Source organism: Dipodomys merriami, unplaced genomic scaffold (assembly GCF_024711535.1).
Source record: "Dipodomys merriami isolate MVZ:Mamm:240054 unplaced genomic scaffold, mDipMer1.0.p SCAF_6, whole genome shotgun sequence".
NCBI classification, from domain to species: domain Eukaryota; kingdom Metazoa; phylum Chordata; class Mammalia; order Rodentia; family Heteromyidae; genus Dipodomys; species Dipodomys merriami.
This window is the reverse complement of record NW_027206179.1, coordinates 40,667,853-40,682,760: the sequence shown is the minus strand read 5'-3', so window position 1 is coordinate 40,682,760 and position 14,908 is coordinate 40,667,853. Positions and strand designations below refer to the sequence as shown.

The window sequence follows — 14,908 nt, the reverse complement described above, 5'->3', positions numbered from 1 at the left end:
ATCAGTATTTGTAGAGTACATGTGACTGCACTTAGCTAATCAGCTAATAAGAGGGGATGTTTCAGGATAGCATGTGCTCAACATTCTGGGTTCTGGAGATGGGCTGATAGTTGGTTCAAAGAATCTGATGAATTCAAAGAAAAAAATAAGGATTTAGACACTGTGTTCTGCTTTCCCTTTCAGCTTCCATATTTACATAATTTTGTGGGGGATTTCTCTCTGTGTGTGTGTGTGTGTGTGTGTGTGTGTGTGTGTGTGTGCATGCGTGTAACAGAGACAGGGGAAGAAGAAAGAGTATGGAGCTTATGTTCAGGGCCTTTTACTCTTACTCAGCTTTTTTACCCACAGCTGGCACTCTACTACTTGAACCATGTCTCCACATCTGGCTTTCTGCTGGGTGATTGGAGATAAGGGTCTCACAGATTCATCTTCTCAGTCTGGCTTCAAATCATGATCCTCAGATCTCAGCTTCCTGAGTAGCTTGGATTGTAAGTGTGAGCCACTGGTTCCTAGCTTTATTTATTTATTTACTTATTTAGGTCATGGGGCTTGAACTCTGGGCTTGGATGTTGTCCCTCAGCTCTTCAGCTCAAGGCAAGTGCTCTACTTGAGCCACAGTGCCACTTCCAGTTTTCTGCGTGGTTTATTGGAGAAAAGAGTCTCACGGACTTTAATGCCCATGCTGGGGCTGGCTTTGAACCGAGATCCTCAGATCTCAGCCTCCTGAGTAGCTAGGATTACAGGCATGAGCCACCAGTTCCCTGGCTTTATTTAATTTCTTAATCTGCTCTAAAGCAGTTCTTGCTATATATCAGGCACTGTATAAATCGATGGTGAACCGGTGGTTAACAGAACACTCTCTGCCCTTCAGATGTTTTCACTATAGTGAGAGTGCAGTGGTGGTGCAGGGTAATCAGTGCTCTACAGGAACACAGATGTAGGGGTTCAGGCAGAGGGTTAGAGAAAGCCTCCATACATTCAGGGAACTTCAGATAGTCGAGTCAGAAGGTGACATATGATCATAAAGAACGAGGAGAAACAAGGCTTGGAGTAAGCATGGCCAGACTGTGAAGGACCTTGTGATCCACTTTAAGGTTTCACTTCCATCCCTCTCCTCTGCCCATGTCTCATCATCCCTTGATTTTCTTTTTTTTTTTTAGATATATATTTTTTATTGTAAAGATACTGTACAGAGAGGTTACAGTTATATGAGTAAGGTAATGAGTCGATTTCCTATGGAGCATTGTTATCTCCTCCTTTGTTTTTCCCCTACTATCACTTCCCTCCCCAACTCCTCCCTCCCCCACCCCCCAAAGTTGTAAACAAACACAGTGTCTTGTACATCTCATTGTTACAATGCATCCCTTGATTTTCATGTGTTTCTTGTAATGTGAGTGGTGGGGAGAAGAATGTAGAGAGGTATTCCTAGGGCCACACAGTTCCCAGCAAATAGAATATCACAATTAATCTTTTAATGGATTAATTTTAATGTAGCTATAGATGACTTTTCATCTCTAAATTGTAAACTAGTGGGGAATAAGGATTGTGTTTATTCATTACTATACTTTTAGAATCTAATAATAACTCAATGTTGAAAATGTCATTTAGCACTAGTAATCTACTGACTAAACCATTGTTGTAATTTTTTTTTTTTTTTTTTTTGGGTCCGGTCGTGGGGCCTGAACTCTGGGCCTGGGCGCTGTCCCTCAGCTCTTCGGCTCAAGGCTAGCGCTCTACCACTTGAGCCACAGCGCCACTTCCGGCTTTTTTCTTTTTGCTTATGTGGTGCTGAGGAATGGAACCCAGGGCCTCTGGCATGCAAGGCAAGCGCCCTACCACTGAGCCACCTTCCCAGCCCCATCGTTGTAATTTTTGTTCTTGATAAAACAGCTTAGATTTTTTTATGAAAGATTTCCTATTTTGAGTTACTAAATACTGTAGAAAAATGGAGGATCATTTTGGTTCAATTATGAAGAAGGACATTTCATAACAGAAGCATTCAATACAGAATTTGGTCAATTATGTTCGCTTCTTTTTTTTTTTTTTTTTTTTTTTTTTAACTAGTCCTACTCTGGGCCTAGGCTCTATCCATGAGCTTTTTTGCTCAAGGCTAGCTCTCTAACACTTTGAGTCACAGCACCACTTCTGGCTTTTTCTGTGTAGTTTATTGAAAATAAGAGTCCCACAGACTTTCTTGCCTGGGCTGGCTTCAAATGAGCTATATAGCTTAAACTAAGTTTAGAGTTCTTTGCCTCTTGAGAAGCTAAGATTACAAGAGTGAGCCACCAGTGCCTGATATGTGTTTACTTCTTAATGTTTTATTATTTCCTTCAATTTATAGATACATGAGGAAGATAAAAGGCACTACTCTGACCTTCAAGTGAGATGTCAACGTTTGACCTTAGAATTAGCAGACACAAAACAACGAATTCAGCATGGTGACTATCGTCAAGAGAACTATGATAAAGTCAAGAGGTAAGTCATTAAGGGACCACCATTTTTAGTATGTGTTAGTCACTAAGATTCTTGTTAATGAACTCATTAATTACACTTTTGCCTTTTCATAGCTCAGAAATGTGCACTTTGTTGGATGTAAATTATATTTTTATGTTGGTTTTCTTTTTGTTGAGAAGTTACTGCAATGTTTTAACAAGATAAGACCCAGTAAAATCCCACATGGGTAAACATTTTTAAATGTTACTTGATTGTTTTTATGTAATCAGATCAATTTAAGTACTTCAGTTTTCCCCAAAGTATTTTTCAGCTGTTCATTTTTAACAAAAGGCACTCAGTCTTTCAAAAAAAAAATAACACTTTCTGAGAGCCTAATTCCTAGTCACATTGCATGTATCTTTAACTGAAATATATATTTATGAAAGTTTTCAAATATGTATATACTATATATGTTCAGTGACCTTGTCTACAATATCTACCTGTAGCTAAAATAATGAATGAGTGTTTACGTTGTTTAATTTACCTTATAAATCATATAATGTACTGATAAGTGAATTTGTAACAGTTTAACTATTTACCACTGAAATTTTAACTCTTACCATGACTATATGTATATGTTATGCCAAACTATGGTAATTACTAGAATTTAAAAATCTTATGATGTCTACACAACAGACCTCTGAGTAATACTGAATTTCATTTAAAAACAAAGTAGAAAGCTGGGCATGATGACATACAACTGTAATCCCAGCAGTCAGGAGACAGAGGCAAGAAGATCATGACTTCTAAACTTAGCTTAGGCTATGTAGCCAGACCCTATTTCCAAAAGGCAAAATAAATACATAAATAAAATAAAGCAAAATGAAGTCACTTATTATTGGAAAATATACACCCATACTAGTAACAAATAACATATAAAAAGAGAAAAATTAAAAAGATAATCATTAGAATAATCCAGAACAGCCATGAATGAAGGATAAATGAAACCAATGAGTCATGATTGATCATTACTGAAGATGGATGATGAGAGCAAGAGTCTCCATTTTATAATCTCTATTTTTATATATGTGTTTATTTGCATAATGAAAATATAGGAAAGAAATATATACCCATGACAAAAGAAACATGATAAACCCTTTCAAGTGCTAGAAATAGAACAGAAGACCAAACAAGAGGCTCACACTGAAACTTAAGGTTCACTAGCTACAGTAAACGGGTTAAATGATAAAGTGATCAGCTGTACACCGTGGCCTGTCCATATAGCCTAGAGTGGCCTGGAACTAGCAGTCGTCTAGGCTCTTGACCAAGCCCTCCTGAGCTACATAACAAGATATTATGTCAAGAAACCAAAGGTAGGGAGATATAGATCAGTGATAGAGCACTAGCTTTGCGCACATGAGACCTTGGATTCAATCTCCAACACTTAGGAAAAAAATAGGTCACAAAAATATAAATGGGAATATGTGCTCTTGATAAGTTCTAAAAAATGTGCAAAAAGAATAGTCGTATAGATGTTAATCATATCATTCTTAAAATTCAAATGTTTTTGAGTAACTGAATGGAAATTTGTGGTTTATTTCTACATTTAATTCTTTATGGCAGCTTGAAAACTTATTAAATTATATCTGAATGTATCTTTTAGCAGTTCCCTAACTTCTAGCATAACATGATGTTCACAGTTTTATTTTGTAATATAACTACCTTCATAATTTCTACCTTCCTGATTTCTTTTAGTGGGCAATGGTATTTAGGAATTAAAATCCAATACTTTGGTCATTGCCCTCATTTTCTCTTGGCTCTTTCAGTAAACGAAGGTAGTAGAGGGGTAGAAGCCCTCAGAAAACTATGTATAAAATTATATTGATACTTTCCATCTATTTGACATCACAATAGTCCATTTGAAGGTCCTCCAATTGCCTAACATAGTAAGTACAATCCGACATGAAAGCAAACATTGGTAAGAATTGTAATCCATTAATAGACTATGAATCTATGAAAGTATATTAATCATAAGTAAGAAAAGAGGATGTGTGTAGTACCATGCCAACCATAATAAAGGTATGTACACTAAGGATGACTGCTTTATAGTTCCACAGATAATGTTTAATTCAGAATCATCAGTGACATCTAAAATCCCTGCTTATGTTAGGAAACAAGATTTTTGCACAGTCTAAGTGACTTACTGAGGAGCTGGTGAAAAGAAAATAGATGGTAACAGACCTCCAGGCAGTGCTAGAGGATCCTGAAGTGCAAGCTAAGCACATCTGGCTACTGGACTGTAGAGTCTAGAGCAAGTTGGTATTTCTGCTCATGTTTACAATGCCTGTAGGTTGTGGTTCAGTTCTTTGTTGTACTCTTAGGATAGAGAGCTGGTATGAACATAGAAATTAAAATGCCTGAATAATCAGAAACACTTCTTTTGTTTTGACACAAATTCTTGTCAATATATCTTCTGTGCCATCTGAGTCTTAAGTTGTTAAGGGTTTCTGACTGTAATTGAACTGTCAGTTCAGAGCCAAGTATAAATTCTTTAAAAGTTGTGGCTTCAAAATAAGATTAAAGATGATGAGTGAAAAAAATAACTTTAGTGCCTTTTAGAAAGTACTATTTTCACTGGGCACCAGTGGCTCACTCCTATAATTCTGGCTACTCAGGAGGCTGAGTTCTGAGGATCACGGTTCAAACCAGTCTGGGCAGAAAGTCCCCATGTGACTCTTATCTCCGATTAGCCCCTCAAAAACCTGAAATGGCACTGTGGCTCAAAGTGGTTAGAATGCTAGCCTTGAGCAACAAGAGCTCAGGAACAGTGCCTAGACCCTGAGTTCAAACCCCACCAAAAAAAAACCCAAAAAACTATCTTATTATCACAAATCCCCTACATTGTACAAATAAAAATGTAGAGGAAAATAGTATCTTCTTTTTACTTTTAACATAGTTTGTATTTTAAAGTTGATTATTTCATGTGAATAAGGTTTTGAACACAGAGTTCCTTATAATTTGAAAAGGTAAATCTTTTTTTTTTTTTTTTTGGCTGGCTATGGAGCTTTAAACTCTGGGCCTCAGCCCTGTCCTTGAGCTCTTCAGCTCAAGGCTCATGCCCTACCACTTTGATCCAGAGTACCACTTCAGGTTTTCTGGTGGTTAGTTGGAAGAGTTTCACAGACTTTCCTTCCTAGGCTGACTGAACCTGGACCCTCAGATCTCAACCTTTGTGTAACTAGAATTTCAGGTATGAGCCACTGGCACCCAGCCAAAAAGTTCATAGAATGGCACCAAACCTACTGCCCAGTATCTATGTTCATTTTCCTAATAGTCAAATAGTAAAATAGGCTGTAGAATTTACATGTGGATTTGAATTTTATTTTAATAGTGAACGTGATGCACTTGAACAGGAAGTACTTGAGATTAAGCAAAAACATGAAATACTTGAAGCTTCTCACATTACTCAAGCTAAAGAAAGAAATGAATTATCAAAAGAGGTAAGCTTATAAATAGAATCACTTATATTGTTTATTAGTAGACAATATCTGGAGGTAAAAGTTTTTCCTTTTTGATCTAGTTGCCAGACAAAAAGGAAATGTTTAGTATTCTTTTTGGACAGATAAGTGCAGATAAGAATTAGTCCTACTAAAATGGAAAATGTTCTATGTGACAAGTACAATGAAAAACTGACTACCCTCAACCTTGAAAAGTAACCCAGAATTAATCTGTATCCTGCATGTCTACAAATCCACAGGTGACCACCCTACAGCAAACTGTTACTTTACTACAAAAGGACAAAGAATACCTCAATCGCCAGAATATGGAGCTAAGTGTGCGCTGTGCCCATGAGGAAGATCGCCTGGGAAGACTGCAAATTCAACTTGAAGAAACCAAAAAGGCTAGAGAAGACATGTATGAAAAATACGTAACATCCAGGCAAGATTGACGTTATTTTCCACATAAATAGATTTAAATTTATACTATTTTATTTTTTGAGGGAACTCTTGTTCTAGGGAAGATGAATGCTTATTTTTTTGAAGATCTGTACTGTCATATATTAAAGGAATACTTTCCTGGACACTGGTGCCTCCTATCAACTGGTAGTTCTTAACTACTCAGGAAACTGATATCTGGATGATCACATTTCAAAGACACCGCAGGAAAACTGCAAAATTCTATCTTTTTTTTTCCCATTTCTTCTCTTTTTATTTTAGGAGAGAGAGAGAGAGAGAGAGAGAGAGAGAGAGAGAGAGAGAGAGAGAGAGAGAGAGAGTGTGTGTGTGTGTGTGTGTGTGTGTGTGTGTGTGTGTGTGTGTGTGTGTGTGTGTGTGTGTGTGTGTGTGTGTGTGTGTGTGTGTGTGTGTGTGTGTGTGATTTTTGCAACAGGGTCTCACTATTTAGCTCAGGGTGGCCTGGAATTCATGATCCTCCTGCCTTAGTCTCTCTAGGACTGGGGTTATAGGCTGTATCTTTTCTCTCTTACCAGATTTTTCTCTTTTGATCTATTAGAGTTCCTTTGTATGAATAGTGCTTACAATCTTTGAACTATTTATGTTTATCAGAACATCAAAAACTCAAAGGGCTGGGAAGGTGGCTGGCTCAGTGGTAGAGTGCTTGCCTTGCATGCATGAGGCCCTGGGTTCGATTCCTCATAAGCAGAAAAGGCCACAAGTGGCTCTGTGACTCAAGTGGTAGAGCACTGACCTTGAGCTGAAGAGCTAAGGGACAGCACCCAGGCCCAGAGTTCAGCCCCACGACAGCCACCAAAAAAAAAAAAGTAAAGTTGAAATTTCCCCGTAACTATTGACACATTCATAACTAGGTCATCTTAGGAATTTTCATCGTGTGTGCTATTCTGTATGATACTCCATGTAATACTTCAACTCACAATGTAGCTATGGTCGCATGCAATGACTTACAAAGTCAGTGAGGATGTTTTTGTTTTTATATTTGTCTTAATATTATTTATTTCTCAACATATACCATACCAGATTAAATTTGTATGAAGGATAATCTGTATGCATCAGCCTTGAAAACTTAGCCTTATGCACTAAAAGCTATTACTGAAACAGTTTTGAGGGTGAGTATTATGCAGTGTTAATTGCCAGCACCTCAGATAGTAATGTTTCACAAATTAAGATCTTAGCTGGAAGTAGTGTATAACAGTATTTTTAGAAACATAAAACTTTATAAAACCCTAAAATTGTTAAGTTTTCCAATACTAGAGCATACTTGGTGTAAGATATTAGGACAATAAAGCCTCTTTATTTTACAAATGAAATTCATGAGTATTCTTTTTGGCTTCTTGCAGAGACCATTATAAGATAGAATATGAAAACAAACTACACAGTGAATTGGAACAAATCAAATCAAAAACTAATCAAGAAATTGATCAGCTTCGAAGTGCCACTAGGGAAATGTATGAAAGAGAAAACAGGTATTTTTAAAAAAAGTTGTGTGATATTCTATTTGTCTTTGTTACTTGAATTGTATTGAAACTAAATGCTTTTCCTAAGAGAGATACTTTTCTTAATGCATTAAAAATTGTCAATCTAGGTATTAATAAAATGAGAATATTAAAATTGTAAACTCTTTGCTTGCTAGTTTAGAACAGAACCTCCCAAAATTTTAATTTTTTTTTCCTCTAATTGTCCTGTCCTGCCTTTTTGCCTTTTTGTCTTCTTGTCTTCTGGCTTTTACTGAAGTTGAGATTGAAGATGAGTAAAAAGGAAAGTAAAGGAGAGGTAAGGCATAGTGGCACATACCTTTAATCCTAGCTACTCAGTAGACAGGTATTGGGAGGATCACAGTTGAGGCCAACACATGCAAAAAGTTATTGAGACATCATCTCCACAAATTGGCCAGTTGTAGTATACATACATTTGGTCCCATTTGTGTGGTCCTGTAGGAAGAGGATCATTATCTGAGGCTGGTCCCAAGCAGAAAGCTTGAGACACTATTCAAAAAATAAAAAAGGGCTTTGAGTGTGGCTCAAGTCCTAAGAGTGCCAGCCTAGCAAATATGAGACCCTGAGTTTAAACCCCAGCCTGAGAGAGAGACAGAGAGACAGGGAGTGAGAAGGGGGAAAGAAGGAAGGAGAGAGAGAAAGAGAAAGAGAATGTGGAGAGAAAGAGGAAGGGAGGGAGGGAGATACTAATTACTGAAAGATACTGATAGTTCTTCATGTGACATGCCATGATTTTTCCTGGAATATAATATGAAATAGTACATATACATTACATAACTGTTGGTTCTATGAGATATTAAATAGTGCTGAAATATTTTTATTAACACATTTAGACCAATATAGGTTAGATTCTCCCAATTAATGGAAATTAGGGTAAAACAAATTCTACTTATTGTGTGGCAGGTTTTTTATATACTAATCTTATAACTAATGTGGCTTTTGAAAGTTAGTGTTTCTTCTTTATTAACTGATTTATTTTTAATGTGAGTGGGACAGGACCTCAGGGCACTATATTTGCCAGGTAGTACTCCACAATCTGAGCCATACCCTCAGTCCTGAAAAGTTGATATTTTAGTAGAAACTTATTTGAAGTTGATTTGTCATACTAGCTTATTAAACTGATTTGAATATATACTATTTGGCTGTTACCATAAAGACTTCAAGCCAGACTTAAATAATCATCAGTTAGCATTGTAACATACTGTTTCTACTAGGATTATGGTAGCAGAAACTGTGGAGTTCCCAATTCCAGGAGGAAGGTTCTATACTACAGTAGAAAACTACTTAAGTAGAATTATCATTTTGGTAGTAAATTGGCAAAGATATCTTTTTTAATTATTGTTAAATTGCTATTGAAGATAGCAGAATTAGTTTAGTATTTGAGCACCATAATTTTTTCTGTGATTAAAACCTCGTAAGTCCTGAGTGAACCTTCATGTCTTGAGTCTTAATATGTTATTTTTAAAAGTAGTTTTGGGGGGCTGGGAAGGTGGCTCAGTGGTAGAGTGCTTGCCTTGCATGCATGAGGCCCTGGGTTCGATTCCTCAGCACCACATAAGCAAAAAGAAAAAAAGCCGGAAGTGGCGCTGTGTCTCAAGTGGTAGAGCACTAGCCTTGAGCTGAAGAGCTGAGGGACAGCGCCCAGACCCGGAGTTCAGGCCCCACGACCAGACCCAAAAAAGAAAAAAAAAAAAGTAGTTTTGGGTAATATTGGACCACTGTTTTAATGTTATCATTATTCTTGTATTTGTATGTGTAAAATATGTGTTCAGAAAAAATTTTGAACGTATATTCAATAGGCAGTTACAGATTAAGTACTAGATAAGGAGAACAGAAATATGCTTAAGACCTTCATAAGAGTGTCTATTTCTGATTTCTGTGTTTTAATGTGCTTGCTTTGCTGTGTATTTTTTTTTTTTTTTTTTTTTTTTTTTTTTTGTCGGTCGTGGGGCTTGAACTCTGGGCCTGGGTGCTGTCCCTCAGCTCTTCAGCTCAAGGCGAGCGCTCTACCACTTGAGCTACAGCGCCACTTTCGGTTTTCTGGTGGTTTATTGGAGATAGGAGTCTCACGGTCTCTCCTGCCCGGGCTGGCTTTGAACCGAGATCCTCAGATCTCAGCCTCCTGAGTAGCTAGGATTACAGGCGTGAGCCACCAGCGCCCGGCTTGCTGTGTATTTTTATCATCTGTTATCTATAAATTAGCATCTCTGCACAATATAGCTTAAGTTTTCATGTTAGTCTTATATGAATGGAAACATTATAGATGTTTTGTGGTTTAATCACAAACCCCTAATTTTAAGATTCCTTGATGCTTAGTTGTCTTGTTATGTTCATAACAAAAGCATACTATTTTTCTGAGTGTTTGCTTAGTTCAGTAGGGTCATCAGGAGACTGGGAAGAGTTTAAAAAACTCTAAAAGCATTCTTCATCTTTGGCAGAAGTTGCTTGGTTTGCCCTATCTTAGGAAAGAAGCATCCTGTACTCTTGGTTACTTGGTCTTAGGGTTCAGAATGCAAATCAACAGCCAGGTGCCAGAGGCTGTATCTGTAATTCTAGCTATTCAGGAGGCTGAGTTCCTGCCCCAGCAGGAAAGTCACTCTTATCTCCAAATAACCAGCAAAAAGTTGGACTCAAAATGTGGCTCAAGTGCCAGGGTGCTGGTCTTGAGTGAAAAAGCTAAGCGACAGCACTCTGGCTCTGAATGCAAGCCCCAACACAAGTACAAAAATAATAAAACAACAACCAAAAAATGGAGAGGTAGCTTCCTTTTTATGTAATTCTCAGAGCAACAATCTTGTTTATTTAGCAAATACTGATTGATAGTACACGTATATTTGATATATTTAATAGTACATTTGATAATATATTTGATAGTACACATGCAATGACTTTTGTCTTCACAAAGCTAATAATCAAATGGAGGGTAAAGACAAATCAGAAAGTAATTATCGTAAGTATGGTGATAGCAGAAAAAATTACTAGATACAAAGGTTGAGATCACCTGTGTATCTAAGCTAGCCTTGGGATGAATCAGGGAGGACTTCATGAAAGAAGAAATGTGCATGCTGACAACCTGTGTAATTAACATGTGCATGTATCAAAACTTTGAGGCAAGACAAAGTAAAGCTTTTTGAAGAAATTTATTATAGCTGACACACAGCCGAGAGACAGGGAGTTATGAAATGTGAAAGAAGGATCCAAATCATTCATTTGAACCATTTTATGAGGACTATGGGAGGAATTGAAAGAGAAGGCATACTATGATCTGAGTTTAAATCACATCACTTCAGTGAGAGAACAGATGAAAGGGCTTAGAGGCCACTTTTAGAGATTGTTTCCATTACCAACATAAGCGGTGATAATGGGATTAGATTAGTAGTAGTAGAGAGGAAAAGAAAAAAATTGAAGACCCAACAAGATTGAATTAGTGTGACTCCTGGGAGGTGGAAAAGGGGACAGGGTTGAGGAGCTAAGAATGCCAGATTCTACATTGAACAGCCACATGGATGGTAAGCATAGTTTATTAAACATTAGAGCTAGGCGCTGATGGCTCATGCCTGTAATCCTAGCTACTCAGGAGGCTGAGATCTGAGGAGTGATCATGGTATGAACGTAGCCCGAGCAGGAAAGTCCAGGACACTTTTATCTCCAGTTACTCACAGAAAAAGCTGGAAGTAGTGCTATGGCTCAAGTGGTAGAGTGCTAGCCTTGAACCAAAGGAGCCCACGGACAGTGCCCAGGGCCCAGAGTTCAAGCCCCAGGACTGCCCAAAACACACACACACACACGCACACACACACACACACACACACACACACACACACACACACACACACTACACACACACACCACACACACACACCACACACACACACACACACACACACACACACACACACACACACACACACACACACACAGAACATACAAGCCTTTAATGGGAAAGGTTAGTAAATTTAGTTTGACTTGACGCTGGTTAGCAAAAAGTTGTCTATAAGTTCTGAACTCATTAAAAAAAGGATCTGTTCATAAGAAAGACTCATGGTATAGGTAATATTTCTTTTACCAAAAAAAATCATTCTGTTCAATTCTGTTACAGATTTTGTAGACTTCATTGACTGATTTAAACTTAAAATTTATGGGAATACAATTCCCATGGCCACATAAACTTTGATGCAACAGTTGATAATTTATCTTGTTCCTTGTTCTGAAATTTTAACCTTTACAAGGCATCCATGGAGAGCATGTGCTGCTCACTGGCTCATGACTGTAATCCCAACTACTAGAGAGAGAGAGTGGGAAGTTTGCAGATCTAGACAGCTTGGATAAAGCTATCGAGACCTTTTCTCAGTTAATAAGACGGGCATAGTGGCGTGGTCTCTAATTCCAGCTACATTGTAGGCATATGTAGGAGGATTTCAGTCCCAGGTCAACCTAAGCAAAAATTAGATTCTGTCTGGAAAGAAACCTAAAGCAGAAAGGGCTGGAGCATGTCTCAAGTCAGTCCTAAGTTTCAACCCTGGTACCACAAAAAATGTAAACATAAATAAAATACATTGCCATAACATAAATTTAGATATATTAACTCTTCTGTAAGGTAATTGGATTACTAGAGGCACCTTGGTAAAGTTGTTTGGGAAAATAGCAGAGACATTTCTAAAAGCAGGAAAGCTAACGAGGCAAATTTACTTGTCTTCAGGGATGCACTGGCCCCCTATCCACAACCAAGTGGATGCCTCTTTTTTTTTTTTTTTGGTTCCAAAACCCAGGATCGAACCAGGGTGGATGTCTCTTAACCAAGGGATTCCTGGATGGTCCCAAGCTGCAGGATCTAGGATTGAGTCCAGAGCTGTTAACACTACAATGACCAGCTGCCACCAGGTGGTGCCAGAATGCAACTGAAGCCTGTACCAACACAAGTTCACTTACATAGCCAGTTGTACAAGCTTGCCTCTGTTGTTTTTCTCACAGTGATCCAGCCCTGTGTTTTATATGATGAAATCTTTGTGGAATATATTTCTACATTATGGCAGATTTGACTATGGTTAGAACTTGTCCCCCACTAGGTAAAACTAAACTCTACATTGCTGCTTTTAAAATCTTACAACTTAAAACAACTGAAGGAAGGTTTTTGATATTCTTTATTATAAATCATAAAATTCAAAACAAATTTATTATGTTTAGTTGTTTGTATGTCTGCATAAATTAGTATCTTCTATTGAACTTGGATAAATATTTTCTATTGGACTTAGATAAATAATTCTGTTCATTGTATTTAATCAAAATGTACTATGCTAATAAGAATTAACATGGAAAAAGTACTGGCATATTTGTTGTTAGTCTCCTTGCTTCTTCCTAATAAATATTTTTAGAAGACTGTAAAATAAGATTAGGTAAATAAGTTTTGCCTTTTGTTTGTTTTCTGTACCTTGAAAGCACCTTTTAGTTTTTCTACTAAAGTGTAGAAAAGACAATTAGAACTCATGCATCTAATCTTGGTCTCTGTCCCTGTAGTTTAGGAAGCTAAATGGTTAAGGGAGGAGGAAGAGAGTAGAAGATGGAGACTTACAAAGATAATAAGCAAAGAGAACTCAACTGGGTATTTGGATACACCAAAAAATACTATACCCAGGTGCTGGTGGCTCACACCTACAATCTAGCTACTCAGGAGGCTGAGATCTGAGGATCACAGTTCAAAGCCAGCCCAGGCAGGAAAGTACATGCATCTCTGATCTCCAGTTAACCACCAGAAAACCTGAAGTGGTGTTGTGGCGCAAAGTGGTAGAGCAAAAGAACTCAGGGACAGCGCCTAGTCCCTGAGTTCAAGCTCCAAAACCAACAAAAAGCAACTATGGATAACTGGGTAATGGTGGCTCACATCAGTAGTTCTAGCTACTAAGGAGGCTCAGGTCTGAGGATTGTGCTTCAGAGCTGGCCCTGGCAGAAAGTTCAAGGGACTCTTATCTCCAGTTAACCAGCAAAAAGCTAAACTAGAAGCATGGCTCAAGAGTACCAGCCATGAGTAAAAAAGTCCAGCAATAGCCTAAGGCCTTCAGTTCAAACCCCAGCACTAGAAAAAAAAAAAGGTGGAATTATATTTATGTATGCTGTGGCTCAGTGTGTACATTATTTGTCTTTTCTGTACATTGTGTTTACTATAAAATGCTCATCTGGACTATGGGAGACATGAGTGACACTCATTTCTATGGTGAGACTTAGTATACAAATAAGTTTTCGCTTAGTGCATATTAGATGGCTGAAATGGGAATAGACCCTTTTACACATTTGGGAATAAGACTGTTCTGAAGCTAGTGGTGGTAGACAAGCCTATAATCCTAGCACTTGAGAGAAAGAAGCAGTAGGATTATGAGTTCTAGGATATCCCGGGCTACATATTAAGACTGTCAAAAAATGAGTGAATAAACCAATGAAACCTCATTCCATGAGTTATAATAATGAGTTATAATTCCATGAGTTATAATAATATTATTATATTATGACAGATATTTAGCACAAAACAGTAAACTTAAATGAGAGCTAGATAAATCACTTAATATCCCTGATGTTTAATTTCCTCTCTTTATAAAATCAGGCAGGCTACAAGGTGACCTGTGATATCTAAATTAATACTACGTGTGAAAAGTTCATTACAACTTATAAAATATATATAGTATGAATATAAAGATAGTATTTTAACACATTTTATCTGTATGCAAAAATATTTTTTCTATTTCAGTGACAGTATAATGAAATTATTGTTATATAAAAGCTAACTGATGGGGCTGGGAAGGTGGCTCAGTGGTAGAGTGCTTGCCTCACATGCATGAGGCTCTGGGTTCAATTTCTCAGCACCATATAAACAGAAAAAGCCAGAAGTGGTGCTGTGGCTCAAGTGGTAGAGCTAGCCCTGAGCTGAAGAGCTGAGGGATAGCACCCAGGCCCAGAGTTCAAGCCCATGACAGAAAAAAAAAAAAAGCTAACTGATAATGTCATGGAATACAGAGA

At 37.6% G+C, this 14,908-nt stretch overlaps 1 protein-coding gene and 1 long non-coding RNA gene across 4 annotated transcripts in view; one reads left to right on the top strand and one right to left on the bottom strand.

Moving 5' to 3' along the window:
* The window catches only part of LOC138814061 (uncharacterized), a 140,799-nt gene that overhangs the window by 4,384 nt on the left and 121,507 nt on the right, over nt 1-14,908 (bottom strand). The window contains exon 3 of the long non-coding RNA XR_011367893.1: nt 8,202-8,338. This is a non-coding gene — a long non-coding RNA (uncharacterized lncRNA). The remainder of the gene's footprint in view (nt 1-8,201; nt 8,339-14,908) is intronic.
* Nucleotides 1-14,908, top strand: part of Pibf1 (progesterone immunomodulatory binding factor 1) — a 144,953-nt gene that overhangs the window by 23,109 nt on the left and 106,936 nt on the right. For all 3 annotated transcript variants that reach the window (XM_070002858.1, XM_070002859.1, XM_070002860.1), the window contains exons 6-9: nt 2,342-2,475; nt 5,825-5,933; nt 6,191-6,372; nt 7,748-7,873. In XM_070002858.1, coding sequence (XP_069858959.1) covers nt 2,342-2,475; nt 5,825-5,933; nt 6,191-6,372; nt 7,748-7,873 — 551 coding nt within the window. The remainder of the gene's footprint in view (nt 1-2,341; nt 2,476-5,824; nt 5,934-6,190; nt 6,373-7,747; nt 7,874-14,908) is intronic.